Source organism: Falco biarmicus, chromosome 6, assembly GCF_023638135.1.
Source record: "Falco biarmicus isolate bFalBia1 chromosome 6, bFalBia1.pri, whole genome shotgun sequence".
Classification (NCBI taxonomy): domain Eukaryota; kingdom Metazoa; phylum Chordata; class Aves; order Falconiformes; family Falconidae; genus Falco; species Falco biarmicus.
The window spans coordinates 67,893,391-67,919,640 of record NC_079293.1 but is presented as its reverse complement, the minus strand read 5'-3'; the positions used below and the strand labels follow the sequence as shown (position 1 = coordinate 67,919,640).

General features: G+C 39.4%; 1 protein-coding gene across 4 annotated transcripts in view; it reads left to right on the top strand.

Annotated features, from left to right (window-relative positions):
* The window catches only part of LIN28B (lin-28 homolog B), a 104,934-nt gene that overhangs the window by 48,117 nt on the left and 30,567 nt on the right, over window positions 1-26,250 (top strand). For all 4 annotated transcript variants that reach the window (XM_056344318.1, XM_056344316.1, XM_056344319.1 and 1 more), the window contains one exon: window positions 11,402-11,586. In XM_056344318.1, coding sequence (XP_056200293.1) covers window positions 11,402-11,586 — 185 coding nt within the window. The remainder of the gene's footprint in view (window positions 1-11,401; window positions 11,587-26,250) is intronic.

Here is a 26,250-nt window from a genome sequence, read left to right as displayed (position 1 = left end):
CTGCTGGTCTGACCCTCTTTCAGGAGGCCTCAGAAAACATTGACATTCTTTGGCAGAGCATGCTAAAATTAGGGCATAAAAATGACAGATTCAATATCAGAGTCTTAAATGATATTTAAGTAGCCTTGCATTGTGTAATCCGAGCAGAAGCCAATGTTACTGTCGTTTGATTAATGCAGTTGTGTGCATGATACGCCAGTTTCACAATTACTTCTTCAATAAATGCAATCATAACTATACTGTTAAAATAGTATCTTATTACTATAGTTATCCAGGTATTTCTGACTGCTGCCCCAATACCTGTGCTAATAAATTTGAGTAGTTTGCTTTATAGTTAAAATGTTTTGTTACTTCCATAAAAATCTGCCTTCCATTTACTTTAGAAGGGTTTTGCCTTAAATGCTGTTCTCTCATTTGTATCACTGTAAATTCAGACGTGTTTCACTGAAAGATTGGGTGTGTCCTTTGTAACAGAATATAGCTTTATGCTTTGGTAACAGAAGTGGCTCCGGACCAACCATTTCTGTCAGCTTTTAAAATGCGGCTATTTTGAGAACTAGTTCATAGTAAAGTTACAAATTAAATACTCTCCCAAATAATAATTTAAAGGTGCTGCCAAGTTCAGGTTACTTTTTGAATCATGAACACTGCTGTCTTCTACTGCTGAGTATTTCTAAAAAAATAATTTAATTTTAAGTCACCCATTCATTTCCTGTTATGTCCAGACCGTGTTAAAGATTTATTACTAGTCTCTAGTACCTTAACTGTCATTTAAATGATCTGCCACTCCCTCCCTCCAAAAAAAAAAGTGACAAATGTTTTAAGTATAACTTTGTGCTCATTCTTCCTTCAAGACAGAAGTGTTAATTCATTCAAATATCGGAGTATCTAATCAATATTTGTAATTCTGGTAAAATTGTGTCTAATTAAGATACAGCTGACTACAATTTTAAGTTGGTATAACTGATGAGATATTAGATTGTCTAACATTAGATTTAAAAAATTGAAAAATTAGTAAATGCATAATCTGCTGTACAAGAATAGCTAAGGAAGATTAATGAAGCATAGAAATACTAGAGAACTTGAATCATAATTCAGGAATTGTTAATACAGTATAAATGTTTCTAATTTTTGCTTTTATAGTAAAGAAGTAGTGTTTTGGTTTTACAGTATATATAATGTAAAAATAACAAAAACTTAAAAATAAACCAGCCCCAATAAAAATTTAGGCCTATTTATCTTCTTTGCTTTATGAGCAATGACATTTGAACCCCACCAGTTTTGTCAGATGTTCTTGTCTTATTTTTGTGTGCATGGTGACTTTGTTTTTAGTAAACAAATATTCTATTTTATTTCTGTGTTTAACTTGCATGTTGGCATTTCAATAAATTGAATTAAAAAATAAATAGTAAATGTAGGTTCTGAGCTCCAAATGATTTAGCAGCATTGGTGCCTTGCCTGTTGAGAAACCGTGCCTTGTGTCATTTGTGCAGGACCTTGCACAGTGCAACATGAGTCCTTGGTGGGAATCAAGGACACCTGTACCATAAAAGTAAAAAATTTGCCCAAAAGCTTGAGAATAGTTCAAGAAAGGTTCCTGTTTACGAGATAATGGGGTTTTATCTTGGGATTGTTTAGGGCATAGTTATTCCCAGTTGACTGAAATACCATCCGTCATCACTTACTCCCTTGCTCCCCAGCTTAGCGGATTTCAAGCAGACTGCTTCCTTCTGCTTGAATTAGATGTCAATGAATTAGAAGTCATTGAAGCATGGAGGGGCCTTGTACTAGTGCAGCTGATGGTAGTTTTTGGAAAGCACCTCACCTGAGGTGGGGACCTGTGAGGTTCCAGTTGTGGCACTGTGCTGGTGGCCTCTGTTTCTGTGGTGGTGGTGGTATGAGGTCAGTTCTTCAGGCTCTAGCCTATAGGTAGCTGTGTCCAACCAGGAGAGAAGGAGAAGGAAAGGGAGGTAGTGGTAGTGGTGGACTGCTAGCACAGTCCAAGTCAGGACTGGGCTGTAAACCATTGTTCTGATTCCAGGGCTTGAGCCACTCCTCTGCCTTTGCAGCCTGGGAAGAAAGGGGAGTTGGCTCTTCTGCAACTTTGAGAACCTACAGCCACTGTAACTGTCAGCCACTTTTCCACAGATCAGTTTTAGCTTGGATTGACAGCCAGGCCATTGTCCCAGCCCACTGCTTTCGAAGGACTTCTGACCTTTCAGCATGGCCCAGCCCTTCCACCACCCTGTCCCCTGCCCCTTGAGAAAGTCAAATTGTTGAGTTCCAGCACAGTCCAACCACCATCCTCCCTCATACCTCCATTTTTCCCACCCCACAGTCCTACCTCAACTTACTGCTCACAAGTAAGATGATCCTTTCTGTCCTGAGTATGTATTAGCCTGTATCTACCAATGCAACCCACCTACCCTCTCCCCAGCCCGCTGTTTCCCTGTTGGGCTGCAGAGTTGTTAGTCGCTACTTGTCACACTACACTTCAGGAAGAAAGAGACAGGTCACTATAACTGGGATGTATTTTGCCATGAGAATAGGGTGAGCTGAACTTCCTTAACAGGTTCAGGACTCCCTCTGTACAGCTGACTTGCTGAATCATTTGTATGAAACACCTTTTTTCAGTGTCAGCCTGTGGCTTCTGAGTTGCCCAAAGCGTTAGCCATTCTTTCGTTTACTGGCGAGACGTGAACTGCTCAGTTTTTCTCATGTAAAGTTGGGATGCAAAAAGGTGGATGTACCACTTTCTCAATATTTTCCTGGTACTGTTTTTCGCTACTGGTACCCAATTTAAAGGTTATGGACAGCCTCCTGTAGATGATGTTAAACATCTGCAGTAAGAAAACATGACTCTCTTTCAGGCCACTTTCATGCAGGGGAAGGGAAAGGTGCATGTGCAGAGAGAGGTTCTGCTACATCTTAAAGGTCTTTTTCAACCTAAAGATTCTATGATTCTCTGATTCTACACTTAAATTAGCAGAGCACAATCTGGGCCTAATTTCTTTTTGGTTATATGCAGTCTCTTGAGATGGTAAGAGGTGATAAGGGAGGTGGATAGGAAACCGTTACGTAGCTAAAACATCACCTGGCATAGGGGATTGTCATTACCATGCAGCAGGAGGGTGTGCAGAGAAGCACAGAAACTAAGCTTATAGACATCGTAGGGCAGGCATGGAAAATAGAGGTGCTGCAGTTGTTTCTGATAATGTGGTTAACGACTCCAGAAAGGTGTAGTAAATCTGGAGGAAGTTGTGGTTTATTTTTAGGTGTAATAACTCTACCATTGAGCCTGTACTTTCTACTGGATTACGTTTTCGGTATTTGAAAAACGCAGCAAACTGTGTGGGTTGTACATTACGCCTTCCTGTGCTTTTGCACTTTCACCTGTGTTTATGGGATGATTTACATTGAAATCTGTTAGAACTGTAGCCATACTGTGTTCTATCCTTACCGTTAAACTTGTAGGAGCAATGACAGGCAGGAGACAGCTCAGTCACATCCATCATGGAGGTTTCAGTGTATTTATATCCCTTGTGGAAAAACTGAGAAAACCAGACTTGTTGGCATTCATTGGTTTTCTGGTAGCCCACATGTTTTTCTTGTTTGTTCTTTTTTTGTGGGAAGTGCGGGGAAAAAAAGGTCTAGGACTCTGTGTGGCACCTCCTTTCTTCAGGTAGTTGAAGATGAGCTTCAAGAGTGGCCTGGTTAGACATTTGCCTTGAAGGTCTGGGTTTTTTAACAGAAAGGAGGCTTGAAAAATACTCTGCCTAGGTGAACACTACAAAAATACGTAGCTCACTGTTGTCATGAATTTTTCAGTGTACAGCATGTTGTTGGGGAAGAGGGACCATGATGCCCACAGTTGTGTTAGTTTTCACCCCTGCCAGGAAGTTTTGGACTTGATGCTTCGCTAAAATGAACAGAGTATCAGGGTGCCTTGAAGAGCCTGTTCATCTGGACATCAGACCCTTGTCTTATGAAAGAAGAAAAAATGGAGAAAAAAGTGCCTGGTCCCAGTGAAAATAGAAAGAGGATAATCTGCCCTGTTGATTGGTTGCATAAAAGGTCGTGTTAGTTTGTTCCTGATTTTTCTAGAGAGAGGCTTCAGGTTTCTGCAGATGAGTATTTGGAACAGAAAATGAGGTGGTTTCAGTCTTGTGAGGTGACTGCACTTGCCTGAGGGTGGAACAGCTCAGTGGCAAGCGGAGGAAGGGAAGGCCCTCCATCCTGGGGGATCTGTGGGGCTCCCAAAGGCAGTGTGGTCAGCTGGCAGCGAGGGAGCACTTCTCAGAAGGAAGCTTGGAGGTGTCCGACTATTGAGAGACTGTAAAGAGGAGAAAGTGCTTTTCAATGGGTGGATTTCAGAGGCTATTATAAAACTGTCTGGAATTAATAGTGTGGTTTCAGGAGATCACTGAGGCTGTGTAAGTGCTGAGTTGTCAAGGTGCTGCACAGGACAGCCTTACCTGCCATGGCTGCACACTCATGTGTTGTCTTTTGTGGTGTGCTGGTGAGTTTTTTGGCTCTGCATAGAACTGTTTCAAGAAGCAGAAACATAGCAGAAAAACATGACATTACCAAGAAGAGGTGAACTGTTTTCTTCTGGGTCAATGTGAGACTGAGGTGGAGCAAGAGGAACTGTCCCTTTGAATTGACTGAACTGAATCCTAAAATTTTTACCTTGTTCCTGGCATGACAGATGAGAAAATACTTAATGAAGAAATGGGAGAAGTGGCTGGCTTGATTTTCACGCTTGGTATTAAAGCACAGAAGGAGGAAAACTGGGTAAATGAGAATTGCACGTGCAATAACACAAGTGGTCTACGCTAAGGAGCACAGAAAGGGTGAAAGCTATTAGTAGAAGACTAGTTGTGTAGGTGCTACACCAGCAAAAATACATACTATAGTGAGAAAAGAGGGTGAGGTCAAGGAAGAAAACCAAATGAGATGTTTATTATCCAGGTTCTTTTCATTAGTATACAAAACTAGAACAGCTGGTGCTGAATGTGTAACTAGATACAGAGGCAGCAGAAACATGGCCAAATAGCATTCGTGGCCTGAGCACAAACACTGAAAGTTATGCAGAAAATTAGTAAGTGTCATGAAGTGGCACCATACAAAGAAACAAACAGTAGCATGGATACAGTAGAATCTGTTTGGTCAGAATCACTTTGGGAAGGAACTGTGAAAGATGTGTTGTAGACCTCTAGCTTAGGATTTATATACAGACACTGGAATAGCAATATTATGAGAAGGTAATACTATAGGAATAGTAACATTGTAGGCTATGTAGTGGACCAGATCTATATTAAAGCGCAAATGATATTGTAATGATGTGATTATTTCTGTACATGACAGTCAATAGTTTTCTTAGCAAAAGAGTAATTCAGAATAGAAGTTGTGTTATTTTGGACTTGGAAGGAGTTGCTGACCTTAAAGAAAACCTGTTTGTTTAAAAAATGAAGACAAAGCATGAACTAGGTTCATGTGATTTAAGTTTAATGGGATGATAAAAAGTGAACATTTGTTAAATTAGGAGAACTAGTTAGTGAAAATAAGTGAGCTGAAGTACTGGAGGCTTAAATGGGGAAAAGGTTCAACTTCAGTCCCAAGTAAAGGAAAAGAAGAATTTTGGGAAGTTACTTAATCCTTCTAGCAGAGAACCTTCTCCTGGGAGGGGGACTGGTAGAGTAAAGGTAATGGGGAAAGAAGGAGGAGTAGATGATCAAAGGAAATCACTTCTTGGAAGTTGTGGTGGAACAAGAACAGAAAGTATTAAGCTGACTTAGAATTTATTTAAAGTTCTTGAGAGTTAAAGCAGTTAGTAAAAGTTTCTTTAAATCTGTAAGTAAATTGAGAAAGAAGACATCCTTTTGTTGTATAGGGAAGCTGGTTTTGAATTAGTGCCTTTTGTTCAAAAGCTGAATGGATATCTTTGCACGCTTCTCAGAAGAGCAACAGTATGGGGACAGCAACAGGATGATGAATAGAAACAACGTTATGCACATGAGTATGGTTGAGGTGGAAATTCAAGACAAATTCTAAGTAAATAAGGATGTAAAGTTGCAGTGTACGAGTGCCTACATACTGGGTCTTACACTACATGTATATTTTTATTAGATATGGTGAGCTATTGCAAGTAACTTTACAGTAGGCAATGTGGCTCATCATTGCCCAAGAGCTGAAGTGCAAATCTTTGAGACATAAAGTCATTTATAGCTTTATTTTTAAAGTAGAGTTGATTTGTATTATGGTGAGCTTAAAAAATATTTGCAATATTGTAGATTTTTCTTTTCACATAAAATATTCAGGAAAATATTCTCATCTCAAAAGTTACCATTTCCACTGTGTGTGCCCAGGAACTTGTTGAACCTTTCTGTGAACAGATGTTGATCACCAGAAAAACAAAAATCTATCTCTGTTTCCTCTTCCTATTATCCACGCCCTGCACCCCACCCCCCGTAAACTGAGTTTATTTCCTGTCAGATTAGTGAGTTAAATTGGTTTATGGGGAGGACAGAGAGGTGCCAGATTTGGTGCAAGATAAGCCCATGGGAGCAGGAAAAAGCCCTTGAGGTCAGCAGGAGGAACAGACTAGTTGGCTTGTGGGTGCCCAGCCTTTGAATTCTGTGTTAGCGCAGCAGAACTACGCGTTGCTCTTGGAGGGGCTGTTGTTCAGTGTGGTGGATATTTTGTTTGTTTTGGCATTCTGCTTTGCAAGAAATACATGATCTTCACAAACCTCCTAAAATGAACGTTTGGTGGATAGCAAAAGTCCTTGCAGCAGGACTTGAATCAGGCAACTGATAGTATTTTGCAGCACTTCCCCTAACATTTGCAGTGTACAACAGTTAAATTCTTGTTTTGACCTAATGCAGATAAGAGCACTAGTATAGATCCAGTGTAAATTGTTTTGCTTCTGTGTGCTCTTACTCTGTACTCCAGCTTTACTCAAGGTTGCTGGCTCTTGACGGAACTACATGGGGTTGCTGTGGAGAGACTTTCTTAAGATCTTCAGTGCAGTTGGGCTTCAGGATATGCTTTCCTTCATGTCTGGATTTAATTGTAGATAATTTTGGAGGGAAAACTGTTTCTTACTTTGGGAAACCTGGCATACTGCTGGCATCTGGTCATTGTACCGAGCAGTCAATCAATCACTAGATAAAAAGGGGCAGAAATGAGAGATACAGAAAATAAATGATCTAAGCAGAATGCCACAGAGTAAATCCACACCACCACCCCCACTCCCCCCCCCCCAATAAATTAATGCCTGCGACGGCAGTTGTTCACAGCCCTGATAAGAAATGGCAGAATTGTTGTGAGGAGGTGCTTGGGGAGGGCCCTGTTCTCCCTTCCTTCCCCACACTGTCAATAAAAGTAATGCACACGTATTAGAGGCGATCAGGCCCCTGTAATGAGCCTTAATTCCAAACTTCCTTTCTTTTGTAGAGCCTGGTGAGAGTTGTAAGCAATCCCTGACACTGCCCAGGAAATGGTATTTTTATTTGGAAACATCTTGCTAATAATTTATATTTGTTATGTTTTGATTTTTGTTTTGTAGAAGGAAATGCTTTCCAAGAACTTGTGATCATGGATTTTTCCACTCTTACTATTTTTTATTGTTGCTAAAACTCTTATGAAATTGCCAGCATTTTGGACCAAGCTGTTACTTGTGACAGAGGTGTGTGAGACTTTAAATCATAGGCTAAAATACCAAGAAATAATAGGATACCTATAAAAAAACCCACAGAAATGGCCCTGTCAAGCTAAAAAAGAAAAAAGCTCTAGTCTGAAATCACTGTATTGACTGCTGGTAAAAATAACAGCAAAGTCTGTGACAGCTGAAAGAGAGGAGGAAAAGCATGTTGCTTTTAAGTTTTTCCCTTTGTTCACTGGCGGTGTGCCCATACACCCCATTCAGAGCTCTAGAAATGGTTCACTGATTTGAAACTCTGGCTGCTTTTAATTGTGTGGGTTTTATTTGTTTAAGTAATATGAGGAAAATAGTGAGCTAGGTCTTTCAACATTAAAATATCAACTTTATAGGCATTTTTTGTCCAACCCTTCAGACAAGTTAAGAGGGATTCAGGTTTTCGATTTGTTTTTCTAGTTTCCAAATGACATTTTTTCACAATGGCTTTGAATTGTTATTACACCCTGAGAGAATCTCACCGTGAGCTGGCTGACAGCATAGTAGTATAATAAACACTTACACAGTAAGTCAGACAGCACCAAATCCATCTATAACATTGAAAAGCTGTTGAGGTGTATTCAAGGAGAGTACTGTGCAAGTAAGTCGGAGTGGTTTTTTTTCAACATTTTCTGTTGTTAAAAGTGCTTCGAAAAAAACAAACATCAAAAGAATGTACAGTTGTATAACATAGGATTTATGAAAGTATAATTGTTCCATTACTTTGGCTTTTAAATATATTGTTAAATCTCTGTTGTAAATATAGTGCTTTCTTTGGAAATAAAAGTTCTGTTGCAAAAATGAAATAAGAAGAATACAAACATTTTAGAGTACTAACAAAGCCCTGGTTTAGATTGCAGTTTAAAGAAGTACTTCTTTTGAAGTAAAGTAGAAGACATAATGTTATGTGCATATCAGATGTCAACCTTTTGGCATTTGTTTTATAACAGTGCAACTCAGAAAGGAAAAATGTGTAAGTCTTGCTGAGACTTAACTTATATGTTCATTAAGTTGTAATTAAACAAAAAGACAAAAGCATCCATGCCATGTTCAGCATTACTGAGAAATACAGGCTTACGTTTACCTGCTTGAGGTTCCCCTTGTGATCAGTACCCGTCTGTGTTGTCATGATTGTCTAGTTTTGGAACATTTAACAGTATGTTTTAGTTTGGGACAAAACACATTCTTTCCTTTTAACAAGGGTCTCCCCGGTGGCTGCTGAAGACTGAAGGGGTGTGGATGGACCCAGGGATGGATTCACTCCACAGGCAGAATCTGTTGTTTCAGTTGATGAGTGGTGATGTCTTCTTTTGGCATATTCTGAACTTGGATGTTTCTTCATGGTGACAACAATCCCCTTATTGCTATACAGACTTTTCAAGGTGGAGGGCTTGCTTTAAATAATACTGCCTTCCTGGGTGTTCTGTTTCATTGGTTTATATAGAATTACTGGCTTCCAGTTGTATTAATGAGAAGATTTGCGTATTTATTTTTCCATACTTTATATTTTCATTTCAAAATACAGCCAAGCTTATGGTTCAGGGAACAGATATTTTGTATTTCTTCTCTCATTTAAATAGTGCTCAACCTCTCACCCAGAAAGTCAACTATTTGTCTTAATGCTTCACGCTGTTACATTTGGTGGAAAAGCCATGTTTACTAGAGCTGCATAACTGGATAAGCAAAAACAGCCTTTGTCCCAACCAGTGGAGCTGTGGTGTTGCTTACTTTTGGCTGCTGGAAAAATTATAAACAACTGAGTCCCTCAGCCAGACTGGCATTGGCAGTATCTTCTGCTATGAATGGTTGCTGCTGGGTAGACTCTGAGAACTCAGCTGGGTCCAACACTTGGGGATTTTTGGAAGCAAAGGTGCATGTACTTTCACATGGTTTCATTAAAATAAATATTTCTGATTACCTTGTAATTTTTAACTAATTTTATTAGTGCTGTGGGAAATGGACTTTGCAGTGGTGTCCTTCTTTAGAAAGACAGGGAGAAGTTAAGTGACACAGGTCTCCTGAGGTAACTTCTGCAGAACCAGGCACCGGAATCCTGTTTTCTAGTCTCACTGGATGTGATTTAGCTCTGGATTGAGATGCATAAATCACAGAAAAGTCTAGATTGGAAGGGACCTCTTGAGATCGTCTGCTCCAGCCTTTTGCTGAAAGTAGGGCCTTGGATTGTGTTATTCAGTGCCTTGTTAGTTAAGCCGAGTCTTCAGAGGGAACTGGACTACTTCTCTAGGCTTCTCTGTTTAATTCTTCTTTTAGTAAGCATCTTCTCCTCATGTCTGGATGGAGTTTCCCCTAAAGCAGCTCAGCCCTGTTGCCTCCTGTCCTGTTCTCTGTGCATCTTTGTGAAGAGACCAGGTCCCTCTTGGTGTGTGAACTATGAATTCTATAGGTGTCCGTTTTGTGCTCTGCTAAACTAGTGTCTTGGTGATGCAGACCTCCCATTCCTATAACATGACTACAGGCAGCCCACGTCAGGGATTGCTGTATGATTTGAATGCATTCCCTAATTATACTTGTTGAGTAGTAGGTGTGATTTCGTTGTGTCAGTCGGCTCTTTTTGACGTGGCTGAGTGGGATGCCCCCTGCAGTGAAGACTCCCTTCTTGACTCCATGGTTCAGCCAAGTGAGTGCTGCAGAGCTGACTAAGAGTCAGTCGGGATAGATTTTTCTCTCTGCTATGAAGAGTTTCATGAGCAAAGGAAGAAAACATGTTTCATAACTGTCTTGCAGAAACTACAAGTGTTTGGAAATTGATGGATTTTTTTAATATTCTCTGAGTCCAACTGATCTCATTGATGTAATGTGTAATTTCTAAATAAACATTTAGTGCAACCAGTGCCTATCATTTTATTCCCCCCCACCCTTGTCTCACCTAACTTGATCATTTTAAGAGTTTGATTCATCAGATTTGTCCTGGGATGTAGACTTTACTATTATATATAATTTATTAGGAATTGAGATGAAAATTTTCATTGCATCAAAATCCATGGTGAGCTCCTGTTGAGCTCAGCTTGTCCAAGATTTGCTGTTACAGTGTAATATCAACAGATTTATTAGTATTTATTTCACTTGCCCTGATGGTAATAGTTTCCTTTTCTGTGAATGAAAATACAAACCCATACCTGAATCATGCGAACTAGATAAGATTTTGGGGGTAGTGACCAGAAATTTTAGCAGCTCACTAGGGATATTTAAATTGCCTGTTTCAGTGGACTGTTCAGGGTGCCTTCCTCCTGCCTTTTGTGCTCATGGTATCTTTGATCCATTTTCAGAGCAGCAGAGCCATGTCCCAGATATAAGGAATACAGGTTATGATAATTTTGATCATAAATGAATTATCTCTGAAGTGAACATTCATTCTTCTTCCATTTTGTTAAAAATGCCTGTTAGTGGTTTTAAGAATACAGCATTTTCTCTGCTGCTTAGGTCTATAGCATTCATCACAGAAAAGGAAAACATTATTTCAGTTTTGCTGATACTGAAAATAGGTTCTTGTTACTTATTTAGTGTTTTCAGTGTGTCAAGGAATATAATTTGTAGTAGCGTCTGCTGTAGCTACCTAGAGGAAACTGTTGTTCAACTTGTGTGTATTGTAGGATAGTAGACAGGATAATTTGTTCTGTTGATTATGAATGTAAATATTGTTTTTAAGGCAATGGTAACCAAGAGTATTTTTCCTGTTTACAGAGCAAGCTTTACATGGAAGGATTTAGAAGCCTAAAAGAAGGAGAACCAGTGGAATTTACTTTTAAGAAATCTTCCAAAGGCCTTGAATCAATACGGGTAACAGGCCCTGGTGGGAGCCCCTGTTTAGGGAGTGAAAGACGACCCAAAGGGAAGACAGTACAAAAAAGAAAACCAAAGGGAGATAGGTAATTACCTTACTTTGCTATTCCCCCTCCCCCCTTTTTTGTTCTTTGCAAGTTTATCTTGGAAAATATGTTTTCAGCATTTACTCATTTGTGAAAGGAAACCCTTCTGTGTAAATTTGGCTTTTACATGTAGCCTAGTCACTGATTAAACTTAGTAAGATGTACATATACAACTACATAAATCACCCATTTGATTGGTTTTACTTGAGAAGGTTTTATTGAATTAGAGGAGGCCTGCAAAAGAATGTAATACTCTTTTGAAAATATTGCCGTTAGATTGATAAGAAAGGTCTGTCTGAATACAGGTGAAATAATGTCATATTTAGGTGAGAATTCTGCATGCTGAAGAGACTTGTGTGCAGCGCATCGGTAGTTTTGTACAGAAGAAAGGGTAGGTGGTGCAATCAGGGTTGAGGTGTACATAATTTGATTAATTATTTCTTTTATTTAGTGAGCAAGAGTATCAAGTGGTTTTGAAGCTTTCAATGCCTGGTGGTCTGAAGAAATGTAATAGTATGTTACAAATTTCAGGTTAGTCTTGAGAGCTGCACTTCTTTATACACAAGTGCAGCAGTCTGACTTGCACTGTTTTACTTTACTTTCCGCCTCTGATGGCTTGAAGAAGTTCCGTAATCATCTTCACTATAAAGCCACCTGCATCTAGTTCCCAGAGGAAGCCTTCTTGCCCCAAAGCTTGTATTTAGGTGAATCTCCCTTTTTTCCTCATGGTATTGCCCAGCCCATAGCTGTAATGGCTGAGATCAAGGGGTATATATAGTTTGTGAAGGATCCTAGTAAGAACATCCAAACAGCCAAGTTTTGCCTGCAATATTTGATATATGGCATGACTGTGAGAAGGCTCTCTTCCATTGCAAATTCTGAAGCAAAGAGTAGCTTGGGAAAGAGGGGGTCACCTGGAAAGGCAGTAGAGCCCTGCCTCGAGAAATGGGGGATCAGAAGCCTTTGCAGGCTACAGATGAACTCAGTTTGTCCCCACCTCTGTAAAAGGCTTCTTTTTTTTTTTTCTTCTTTTTTTTTTTCTTCTTTCTTTTTTTTTTTTTTTTTTTTTCCTTAATTAAGGACTGGAGACAAGAAGATAGTTGTGTCTCTTTCACCTTCTTTGTAAAAGCTGAAAGCCATGAATAAAATTTATTGCTGCTGTAACAGATCACAGTCCATAACCACAACAAGGAGAGACTTTGTAAGCTGGACAAAGCTGTCTTTTTGATTGTTCACCATATCTGGCCTTTCAAAGTTATGCTGCATGCAATGGCTGTGAAGTTGTTATTTTTTTTTTTTTTGCTCAAGCTAGGCTTCCAGTATAGTTCTTATTTAAACCATTGGTTTTCCATGGACTGTAAGTACTAATTTGTTTAAGGTATTAGCATTGCTTCTGTTACTGATGTTTCATACAATGGCAGCATATAAAGGCCACAGTCATGCAGTCATGATACTGTTGTCCTGTTTGTTGCATGTGTATATGAGGAAAAGACAGTCCTTGCTTCAAAAACCTTGACTTTTAAGTGGACAGGTTGTAAGTAGACAGCAAAAACTACGTATTGAAGGGGACAGGGGTCTGAACGAATGCAGGTATCTGTACTGCACAGTGGAGCCAATGCTTTCAGAGTTCTGAATTCATCTCATCCTAGGGAAGCATCTAAAATACTGTGGATGAATCTTGCCTTGTGGCTTTTTCTTTTCAGGGACTACGAAGGGAGCCTAGCTCCCATGCTGTAGATACTACTTTTACAAGTCTTTAAAGTTAGATGAGATGAATCCTACTTTCCGTAATGTTTTTTCATAGCTAAAGCACATAAAAAACCAAACAGATACACCCTGAAAAACAGTGCAGAGAGATGATCTATGAAGCACTGTACTCCTTAATGTTCACTTGCCTTTAAAGAAGGAAAAGAAATACTAAATTGGTTTGAATATGAAAACGTGGGCAAAACCATCTACCCACTTCTGTTTCAAAATTCTTACACTTAAGTCATTAGATACCAAAAAAGTCTAAAATTTGAAATGTTTGAAGTGGCACTGACATCACTCGGTGAGGAGTAGTATCTTTGCTTGAAAGAAAATTAGTTTTGATTGAACATCTGGCCAGTAAAGAAGGTGCATCTCTGATATGTAATGGAAAAGTTCTTGAAGATTGGTGTTGTACTGTGAGAACTGCCTCCATTTATGAAAAAGCTAATTCCAACTTCTTGTGCTCATCAGTTTAACAGTGTGAGGGCCCAGCCTCGGTGCATCTTTTTATATGGATCCTTTTTGATCCTTTTTGAATGGATCACGTAGCTATAATAATGGTGTATTAGGGCAGAAGGGAAGACAGAGAGAAGGAGTTAGAGATAGCAAGGGGGGGAGAAAGGACAAAGCAGCAACATGTGCAGAGAGGGAAGAAAAGAAGTCAAGACAATGAGGTTGCTAATATTGATGCTTGTTGGTAGTTTTTGTGGGGCTTCCACAATAGACCCGGAGTCTCTGTACTCTGCAGACTGTTGTTGCTGTGAGGACTGTACTATGATATTTCCCCTTCAGCATTACTGTGGGCCACATTATTTTTACAGCATAGGTGGGAAGGCTTTGTAATTGCTGACAGTGATACTGGCCACTTCGGCATCTTTCTCAGCAAGCATGCTTCTGCATGCCAGTATGAGGAAAGTCTTTTGTGGTCCATGTGAAGTGAAGCTGTCACTATAAGCAGCCTGCAGGCTTTAGGTTCACGGACCTTACTTTAAGCTATTGCAATATCCGTGTGTCTTACATACAGAATTTTTTCACAGGGTCTAGTGTAATCTAGGCTAGGGGGGAGGTTTCTAAACAAGGCTCAGCTGGAATTTGCATCTGACAAGTGCTAGGTTCAGAAGTGGTGTTTTATGTCAGAGATGTACAGTGGGGAGGGGCTGGTCTCTACAAATTCATCTCTGACTTAGGTAATGTATTACACTGCAGCGGGTTGTGGATCTCTTTGCAGGAACTCTTAACACATGCCAAACACAGTGTGTTTTGCTTAACTTTGGCAGTGAGCTGACACAAAAACATGCTGTGCTGCTCTCTAGGAGTGACCACAGGGAGATCCAGAAAAGATAAAGTACTCTGAATTCACATCTTAATCACCTGTTTAGTATCTTGCAGACAAGTCTGTGAAATCTTGATTTAGAGTAGAATAAATGAAATCAAAACCTAGCCCACCATCTTCAAAATAAAGTCTGGAGGAGGAAAAGGGAGGAAGGAAAAAAATTGGGTGGGTGGTTTTTGTTTGGGCGTTTTGTTTGGTTTTTTTAACAAACACTCCCAGCACTGGTATGTGACCTAAAATGAAACTGGGTAACAGACCATTTTATCAGTTGTAACTTTTTATTTATTTTTATAAATTTATATAGCTGGTAAAATACCCTTTAGTGCAGTGTATATTTAAATAAATTTCACCCACAAACCTTTGGCACAATGTTAACAAAGAAGATGCATGATGCTCACAGGACTAGAAGCTAGAGTTACCTTTGGGACCTAGAGGTATTATCCAGTACCTAGTAGGTAATATTCCTAGTAGGAGCTCACTGTTTGATACCTTTTCGGCAGAATGTCTGTAGTGCTGCATCTGCTCAGCTTGGCACTTGCTCCACATGGAGTGTTTTTGGCTGGGGGAGGGGGATAGGATGACAGCTTTTTTTTTTTTTTTTTTTTATTAAGTATTTACACCAAAATGGAAGCAATAAAATAAAGCAAGGAAGAAGGGACAAGGAACAAATAATTAAGGGTATAGCTCTATCTCCCGGTTCTAAATTTTGGCATTTCAGTTCTATGCTGCCCTCCACTAACATCACACTTGTGGCAGGGAAGCTTTCTAGCATGGATGACCTGTATCAGTAAGTGGTTTGAATATGAACATGTAATAAATAAGCAGTATGTTGTGAGATTTTGGGTTTGACATGAAACATTTCACTGACTTGATTTATAGTGCAGCCCTGCAAGTAAACTCTGAGGGGAGGGAGTTGGAAGCTGCTGGAAATGGGGGAGCTTAATGAAGCATTCCACTGGATAAACAGTGATGCTGAATTGTGTTCTAGGAATATGGCTAGTGAAATAGCTGTGTACTTCTAGCTCAGCTGGCTAAATAGTGACATGCACTGCAGCACTGATGTAACACTTCAAAAACATTTTTCCAACTTAAACATCTAAGAGGAGAGACAACTGGCGAAGAAGTGTTTTTGTGTTAAGATGTAATAAATGGTGTTTGCCAGTAACTCTCGGACATGACCAAAAGCATAATTTTCAAATGAAGAAAAACATATTTCTAAACCACTGATTGGGTGGAAATAGTCACGTAGGGAAGGGGGGCTGTAATTAAATTATATAATACGTCCCTGATGAACTGTCACTTAAAATTAATTTGTGTCCAAGTCAGACAGAAATTGGATTTAATACCTGAAGACATTCTGTGGATGATCTGAAGCTGGACCATAGTAAGAAAATCTTAAAAGTAATCTTTAAAAGCTCATGATCTGCACATAACAGCCACTAAACTGCTGTGGTACAGTTTGGCGAAGATGACAGTATGGTGGAGTGCTGTGAGGGACATTTGGATTGAAGTTAAAGGGCTAGGAAAGCTAGTTTAGGACAGCAAAGTTACATGGTACAGAGTCACTTCAAACTTGAGGTTATATAAATTCCATCTCTACTGACTGAATCAGGGCTCAAGCGTAAAATTTAATTTTCATAGAAAAGCCTCCTACAGCTTGAGCCAAGCAGACTTTTCTGAAGGAGACATGAATAATGAGAGTGGCACAAGCCACTCAGGAGAGCCCTGAACTACTAGTACCAAAATGGGAGAAGCTCATAAAAGCTGTGCTTAATGGATGGGGCTCAGGCAGAGATGGAGAAAGGTCATCAGAGTCCCTTTGCCTGAGAGCTGGGAGGCAAGGCCAGGCTGCCAGTCACCGCATACAGCTATGATGCAGGAGGCATGTCCAGTCCCTGCCCTCAGCCAGCCCCAGGGACCCGCTTTGGGCAGATCCTGAACAGCACTGGGGCGAAACAGGGAGCAGACAATGCAACAGTATGTGGCCAACCAGAGAAAGAGATGAGAAAAGTTCAGGGAGTTGTAGCCTTTGGCCTGAAATGGTGTCAGCATGTCATTGTCAAAAGGTTGAATTTTCCTGCTGCTCTCCAAGGTAGATCGCTTTCACAGTTCTACTGTTTTCTAAAGAGTAAGGTGACACAGAAATAATGCAGTAGTTGCGTGGCTTTTATACAGATTTCTTAAAAATACTGCCTTACAAAAGGACCTTACTCACGGGTGGTCTTTCAGAAATTAAAAGTGTGGACACCTTCTCCTCCCTTACTCTCTTTCACCAGGTTTTAGATTATAAGAATAGTTTCTTTCCATTTTTCATTCCTGCTTTTCCCATTTTTCAAGCATAGGGTATTTTCTTGGTTGTTTGCTTTTTCCCTGCTTCTTTTGGATGTTTAGTTCCTCTTTCCAGTGATGTCTGAGACCCCTCTTAGGCATACAGACCACAAAGACCACTTGTGCTTTTGGAGCTCATTGTGAAATGAGGTCCCTCTGGCCTGCTATCCTCTTTCCAACAGGAGCATGTATTCAAGGAGAGACTGTAAGAAATAGGGAAGCATAGCTGTCCATCTCTGGCAGTTAGTGGTTTAGACATTTCTTCAGTATCAGTGCCTAATCTGCAAAAGGCAACTAGTATCTGAGTTGCTGGACACAACTTCCTCTTGGATTCTCAAGCAGCATTTGAGATTATTTGTGCAGAGTTTTATACAGTTAATAATTTGCACACTTAGACAATAGGCTAGAAAGGGGGCTAAACACCAGTTTGAGATGTGCTTCCTTACAGGATCTTATTACTGGTATTTGCTGACTGTCCCATAATAAGCCACTAAACTAGTATGAACTGCTGGTAACAGAAACGGCAGAATGCTGACAGACTAAAAAAAAAAAAAAAAAAAAAAGGCAGCAGCAAAACCCAAAAAGCCTGAGTGCTTTGTACTACTCCAGTACTTTAAGGAGGTTACATTTTTGCTGGACTGCAATCATTAGAGACAAAGTTTTCCATGCTTGCTCTTTTTTTTCAGGCTGACAATTTCTGGGAAGGCTTAGCAACAGCTCAGGTTTTTCCAAGAGTGGGATAAAAATTAATAGGTTTAAAGAATAGGCAACTTTTAAAAATAGCTGCCACTTGGTGCTGTGGTTCGGAGCCTTGAAAGCTAGCTTGAAGATGGATCTCAAGGGCAGGGCGTTAATTTCTCTTCGTGTTTGTGCAGACCCATCCAAGTCTGTTACAAGCCTATGAAAAGTGTCACTGCATGTATTCATTAGATGTCCCTTATTAAAATCTACATCATCTCATCTGTGTTTAAGGGAGCTCAGCAGCCACAGTCTTCCTGCGTACCAAACACACAGTGTGCTTCCAGGACTTGGTCCGTCCAGCCTGATGAGAATAGAATCAGATCTCCAAGACTGAGTATTTTCTTCACCAAAAGATGAAAGGAAGGTTAAGCAAGGAAATACAAAAAAATCTGCTGCTGGCTGCGTATAGTGCCCAGTGGCTATGGACCTTAGACTGTTTGGCATGATTTCATCTCCAGCCTAGGGTGTGGCTAAACTTCAGTCTTCTGGAAATGCCAGGTGTAGAGATACGGTAGAGTAAGTGCTTCAGAGTGAGAACACAAGAAGGAAAGCCTTGCCTCTGAGAAGAGAGCAGCCATGGCTAGCCTAGCTTCTACCCCCAGATCCAGCACACAGCATCGGGTGTTGCCTTCCTCAAAAGATAATGGATCTCTTTTCCTGCCTATTTCCGTAGCTCAAAACAGTCAAGAGCCAGGATGCAGAGCTGAAAGATCAGTACTTGAACATTGGGGCTAGGTGTAGAAATGGTTACAGTTGTGCATAACAATATGTATAATATTAGAAAAAAAGGTTTTGTCTTTCAGAAGACATGGAGGAAATCCCATACTAGATTTTAAATGTAGAGAACAAACATTGTTTAATTTACAAAGCCAAGTGGCCATAGTTAGATAGAGGCTACAAAGCTTGCTTTGATCCGTTACTAGTTGCACTGCTTCTGAGACAAAGGTCAGGTAGAGTTATTTTGGGATGGTAATACAGGCAATTCCTCGTTCATCTGAAAGGCTGTTTTCTGGTTTCAAACAATTGAACTACCAAATTCATCACAGGGCAACTTGAAAGTAAGGGCTCTTTTCAGGTCCCACATGCTGGTGAACTTGCATGACCATATGGTGATTCAGCCTGCTCACTCGGTTGTGGGTGGGAATTGGTCTTTGCACTTAGGTGTACAAATCCACAAAACACACAAAAATATGTGCTTTCTTTCCATCAGATGTGCCTTCTGATAGGGCTTTTTATATGCTTCAAGTGAAGGCAAATTTCTGTGCTAAAGCAAGAGCTGGGAACCTGGTGGCAGTGGTACCACTAAGTGATATTCAAGCTTAATTTACTTAATTCAAGCTTGTATTAAGAACAGAGTAGAGCCTGAATAAAGTTGTCTTTGGTATCTGTTTGTGTGCATGTACAGTTGAGAAGAGAGAGGCCCCAAATTTTCCATAGTGTTTATAATAAAAAATCCAAATTTGATGCTAAAGTAAGTAGATAAAATTCTGAAAATGTACAAGGAACAGATGAAGTGAGTAGGAAGGTGGTGGTTTTATGCAGCCTTATGTAGAGTAAAACTATCCCTGCACAGCACATGGATTTCTTAAATACATATGCTCTTTTCAGAATGCAGAGTGTTTTTCTTTAATTGGATGTCTTCTCAGGCCTTGTGTTTTCTGAGTATTTTACCCTCTTTCATCAAGGGATGAGCTCTCATTTACAGTAAAGTACCATTGATGCCTTTGCTACGGTGTACTGATATGCCTAATGATCACACTGGAGTCTTACCTGTAGTAATGATTCCTCATATCTGAAGGAATTGAGAAGTAAGAAAGAACTGAGAACTTCACTCAAGTTAACAGAGATTATGCATAACTTCAGTAGTGTATGCTACAAGTACTTCAGTAATAATTCAAAACGTCATTTCTGTTTCTAAAAATCAATGTAACTGGCATCTTTCTTAATTCAAATTTCTCACTTGTTTAATTTCTTACTACTATACTAATATACTACTTTCAAGTAGACAAGAATAAACATAAAAATGCATACATTTTCAGGGCCCAACTCAGTAAATAATTAAGCCTCTGCTTTTAAAGTACGAGGGAAAGGGTCACTATTTGAAAAACTTCCCCAATGGTGGAAATTAATTTTTGAGTTGATGTTGACCCTGACTATAGACTGTGCTGCTTTCTGCTCATGTTACATGCTATAGCTATCAATGAACTGCTCACAGAACTGTTCACAGGATGAACTGTCTTTCTGAAAGATGCACAGTCTGTGCTGTATTTTATGGAAATACTCAGTGTAAATAATTAAACCTCAGTCCCTCTTATTTTAGGAAAACGGTTGTATTTCCTTGTGTTCCTTGATGTGTTGCACTCCAGCATCACCTAGCAAACTCAGTCAAAGCACACAGTAAATACATAACACTAAGGACAGATTATAATGGTGATTCCAGATGATGGAAAAATTTGCCATAGATCTTGGCCTGTTGAAAAAGATACCAAGAACTTGAAAGTTAGAGAAAACTGAATTATAGCATGGCCGCTGAATCAGATATTCCCAAAATGTTGCCTTTGATTTACTGCTGTTGATGAATCTGAAGCTCTTGAGAAGTAATAAAAGTTCTGATGCGCTTTAACTTCAGTTTAATGAAGTCTGTGCAGTAATATAATTCCAGATCATTACAGCTGTTTCTTTTATTAGCTGTGGCCTCATGTTTCTGTCCTTGACACTTAAATATCAAACCTACTTAAACATGAATCACTTAAAAATGTGAATTTACTTCAATAACTTATTTTGTCAAGAAGCTCAGCAGCTCATTATGTAAGAGGAATGTGTCATGGAGGTAGTCATCTCTGTAGTGATGCTACAGGCACACTACTGCTACTTCCACTGTGCACCTCCCCCACCCCCCAAGTGCACCTACAATGTGCTAGAGCACTTCTCAAGCAGGTAATAAGAGGTTGAATCATAGGATTGTTTGGATTGGAAAAGACCTTTAAGTTCATCAAGTCCAACTGTTGACCTTGCATTGCCAAGTCCACCACTAAACCCTGTCCCTAAGCACCACATCTGCATGTCTTTTAAATACTTCCAGGGATGGTGACTCAATCACCCCAGACAGCCTGTTCCAATGCTTGACCACCCTTTTGGGGAAGAAATTTTTCTTAATATCCAATCTAAACCACCTTATGAACAACTTGAAGCCATTTCCTCTTCTCCCATCACTTGTTACTTGGGAGAAGAGACTGATACCCACCTCACTACACCCTCCTTTCAGGACATAGGCTACGTCCTGAAAGAAATCATGGGTTTAAGGCTATATTTACACCAGGAGAAGTAGGTTTACTTTTGGAAAAGAAACAAAACACACACACCCCTATACACACACCCCAAAACCAAACACCCCTGCCCCCCCCCCTGTTTTAAGTCACTCTTTCACAGCGGTGCAGCACCCTCCATCCAGAAGTAGCAGAACTGAGTGGGACTTTGCAGTTGATTCTTCTGGTAATGTGAAGCTGTTCAGAGACAAGACAGTGGAGCTCAAACAGAAATGTTCCTGTGGTGTCTATGATCCCTCAGGCAGGGTGACAGGAAGATATTTCAAGGACAGGGGGAGAGATTAGGATGGAGCAGGAGTATGAAAACACAAACACGGGAGATGAGGAAGGAGAGGGAAGAGAAGGGCTTGGGGAGCAGAGGGCAGACAACTGAAAATGGTGTCAATATGAGAAACACAGAATTTTCCCAGTTTCCAAATTATCATCTCAAAGCTGGTAGTTCAGGTACTCTTTAGGGAGCGCAGGCAGCCAGGCACAGAGATTGAATCAAAGTCTCCCCTATTTTGAAAAATTGTTGCAAGTAAAGAGCTAATGAACAAGGGAGTTGAAGTGTAGGTGTGATGCAAGCTCCTGCTTTGCAGCCCAGCGAAGGCTGAAGTGATTCCATCAGATCTGGGAGGATTGATCTGAAATGGGACTTTTTGCAAATGTCTCCTTATTGCATGTTTCTCATTTACTGGGTGACAAACATGACACATCTGGATTTTGTTTTGCAGAACCACCAAATACTCCTAGCTGTTAACAGTTGTTTGGTTTGAGCTTTGCCCTAAATGTATTGGGTGCTATAAAATAGTAAGTGCTCTCTGGGCTGTGATATTTCAATTGGGCGCCTAGAATAAGGCTCCTCTGGAAAAATATTTTGGCTTTTTTTCTTGTGTTCCAGAATCCTGTGCGTTTTGTTGAGACTGATCAAACCACACAATTTCATAGAGCCATTGCAAAGTAATATTTGTAATGCATGAAGAGATCTTAGTGAGAGCCCTGAAGTCAGTACTTCTGTATTGTGTTCAAGTTTTAGCTGGATTTAATGATGAGTCCAAGCATTGAATTGAGCAGGCTAAAGAAGTAGTACACTACCTGTCTTATATTTTGTGCAGCAAATGAGAAAAGGCTCTGTAGGAGAACTTGCATGTTGGTCCACGGGCTGTTAATAGTTTCCTTCTTTTTTGAATGGTGAATTTGTATGTAATGGGTAGAAATTAGCCTGAATGCTCTTCTGACTAGCAGCTGGGCTTGAGGATTTGTACTGGTTTTTCTCTGAAACTGTACTGTGACACTGTAGGCTGAGGATGAAGAGACTGTTTCATGGAAGAAACTGCATGTACATGTGCAAGAGAGAACAAAGGTGGCCATTGGCCGAGCTGAAGGAATAGTGAGCCGAAGCCAGCGTTATTGATGAAGCAGAGGGAGCTGGGTTTGCTCAGTAACAGACCCGTGGAATGGTTAAGGAGGAAAGAGTTGTGAAGGGTCACTATGACATATGGGAGTGAGCTAAACAATTTCTTTTCTTTGATCTCCATTCATTTATAATCTTATTGGTGTTGAGTCTCCTGGTACTGGACCTTTTACAACAAATGGCTGAAAGTATGAAAATTGATTTAAATTACTCTGGTCTTGTGCTGAATGGCTTTCTTTAGTCTAGAAGTCACTTGGAGTTTTACTCTTTTAGTTGTTGGACAGTTTAAATGCTAAGCATTTAATTTACTTCAGACAGCTCTGAAAACAATAGCAAACTACAGACTGCTTTTATTTCATTGTCTGCAATTAATGTTGCAACAGCCTTTGCATCAAAATTAACCAGAATGCTTTAATTTCCTCGTAACCAAAATGGTTATCTTTGGACCAATATAAAAAACTGAAATAGTTCAGTGTTTCAAAGTCAGCTTCAGATTTGCTAGCGTTTAAGATTAGTAGCTCTGCCTTTTTGTTGTGCTGAACTAATAATGTAAAACAAAACAATAGAGTGTGTGTGTGTGTGAGTCTGCATAATGAGACGAGTTGTTCTATAAAATCACACAGAGTTACTTCTTCCATCAATGAGAGGGAATCATCAGTGGCTGGCCATAGGCTTAGAAATTGTTTATAGCTCAGATGTAAGCCTATTTATTTAACTTTTTAAAGGTTTAATTTTATTTACATTCTTTTTCCTGAGTTAATTGTTGTAAATCACTTCTTTCTAGTAAGTAAATGAAAAAGCTTTAATTTCCTGTTAATCAGACTCATTTTTCCATATTTTTTGTGCTTTGATATATTTTTGGAGAATCATGGCTAGCTGCTGACATAATAATTGGTAGGAGTATGTGCCTACATCTCCTTTTAATGATTACTTAAAATGTGCTAAGCACTTAAGTTTCCTAATTCAAAAAAGAATCCACAGAGTGTTTTAATTTACTTTTTGTTAAATAGTTCAGTGGGGTTTTATGTTATTACATGTGGGAGTATCAGTACTCACTTCACTTTTAGCATTTTTGTCTTTACGTCCATTGTGTAAAGTACAAATTTTACTTGGAGCTCAGAAATAGTTTTATCAAATGGCTTGATCTTGTTATCTCTGTATTTCTAATTCACTGGACCCTCATGAAGTTATCTTTCTCCTTTACAATCTATAAATTTCGTTTATGTGTAGAAAAGAAACATCTGGCTTTTTTTTTTTTTTTTTTTTTTTTTTTTTTTAATGAGAACTGTATGCTCATTGACCAAGCAGCAAAGAATCTGTTGTATGGGTGATTATGGCAAGAAAATGAGCTAGTAGTCTTACTAATAATCAGCAAAGTTATTGTATAAACTGATGCTGTTTCATTTTCTGAGTTAGCTAATCTCATATTTTCACCCTTACAAGAAAACAAATGGTATTTAAAAATACTTGGTGTGGAAAAATGCTACTTTCAAATGTAGAGATTCGAAACATTTAAAACATACATATCTGTGGTTAAAGATATGCTGATTCTTAATTCTCTCCTTTCTAGAGCTTTCCTTTTTTATCTCTGAACTTCAGTCACTATTCCATGTCAATGCCATTGGTTTTATTTATTTTCGTATCCTACAGAAATGAGTTCATACTGTTTGGATCCCATCTTTTTAGAATTTTTAGAATAAATGCAACATATCAACAAGTTTATATTTTATGCAGCCTGTGGAGCTGGATTTTGGAATTTGCTTTTTTAGTGGTTCTTTTGTGGAAGAGAAATCTTTCAGGCATGAATTGATAGTCCAGATCTTTTGAGGTCTGTCTGTGCTAACCTATGACCTTTGTTCTTAGGAGGTCAACATCTGAGGGCAGGAGATTAAGGCAGTTAAAAGATTGGAATGGGAACTGGAATGGAAAAATTAGCCAGCACATTTTGGGTGGAAAACATCAAAGTCATCAAACAATTTGCTTATTTTAAACTCAGTTTAAGGGTAACAAGCTAATTGTACTGTGTTTGTTGATGCAAGCAATTTATATTATTTGAGGACATTAACACTGAAGAATTTTTTTATTGCAGAAACGTAGTGCCTGTTCAGTATAAACACACTATGTATTTTGTATACTGAATGCTTTCATGCAACACTTTTTAGGATAATTCAGGATCTGATCATACAGGCTGTATGCATTTAATTAGCTTTATTTCTTGCAAACAGCAATAGTAAGTGTTGTGGAACCCAAATCTTGCTTGTGGTCAGCTGAAGACCCCTTGCTGTCACTGGAGAATACAGGTGCTTGCAGTAAATGGGAAAAATTATTCCCATAGTAAAATTTCCTGACTGTGATGCTTAAAAACATTTTTAAGCATATCTCTTTTTTTTTTTTTTTTTTTGTTACAGCTTTTCAAATGTGAACTCCTTTCCAATGCAAACTTGTCACCAAGGAACATTCTTTCATAGATTATAAATTGGTTTACAAGAAAACACAGCACTATCTGTTTGTTCTTGTCTGTCATAGTTAGAAATTCATTAGTGTATGTTTTTAGAAGAATAAGGACTTCATCTTTCATCTGCACAATCGATTTCAAAGATGATATTATCTAGAAAAAGACACCTTTCCACATGTGAAAGTTTGCAAGTTCAAGGATTTGTGTAAGGAATCACATTTTTGTCTTGCTTCTTGAAAGTGCAAATAAAAGTGGTTTCAGTATCACATGCAAAAGCCAGAGTAGTGTTTCATGGTGCAAACCCACCTAGCAGGAAAGAAGAAGTTATGGATATCTCACAGCTCAGACTCAGACTAACTGTATGGATTATGGTACTTACCCTATAGGAATGGCTGCTAATTAAAGTACTATAAAATACAGCTAAATTCGAGTGCCCCAGTCTAACCTCCACAAATTATTACTGTTCCTTTGGTACTGAAGGATATGAGATTTAAACCCCTTTGCAAGCTTACAGTTTTCCAAACTATTCCTCTTAAGGCTAAAACCTTTTTGCAGCTCTTAGCCCTGACTTGCACCTGAGGGGAAACTGAGCAAAATGATCGCCGTCATTTCTTCCTCCTTCATGGAAGGAAAAGAAGGGAAAGCAGGAGGAGCTGTTGTGGACGGCAGCAGCCCATGGACCATTCCCATGGAACCAGCCACTGTTTTGTTTCCTTCCTGGCATTTCACTGGAGTAGCTGGAGAAGTGGCAAGTGCTGCTGTGGCCGGCTGTGCCCTGCATCCCCAGTGGTACTGCCATGATCAGGTGTGCCCTGCATCCCTGGGAGTACCACAGGCGTAGAGGAAACAGGCGCAGTCTTGAAGGGGCAGGACCAACCCTGAAGGCTGTTGTACCTTGGAGATCTATTCCCCATTGGAATTCTTGGAATAAAATGGGGTAACTTGTGATCAGCCATTTTGTGATTTGTGTTTGTCAGCCCTCTCTGTGGTTAAAGAAATTAGTAGGATTGATGGATGGAGAGGTAATTCTGTTTTACAGAATGGCTTTGGTGACCCACTTGTGAGAACACATGAATCATTGTAAAGGAAGGGGACTTGTTAATTAACAAAGGAAAGAAGTTAAGCAACTACAAAGATAATGTGCCTGACATGACTTAAGATAACTTTCTTGTTTGTCTAAGCCCATTCTATACCTTTTCTCTGTTCTGTCTGTTTAGATGGTAGACTCTCCAGTACAGAACTGGTTTCCTTCTTAGTCCATAAAATACTTAAAGTCAGTGCTGTTTTTAATTACAATAGTAATTGTGATTCTTGGCTATCTGATTTATTAGAGAGC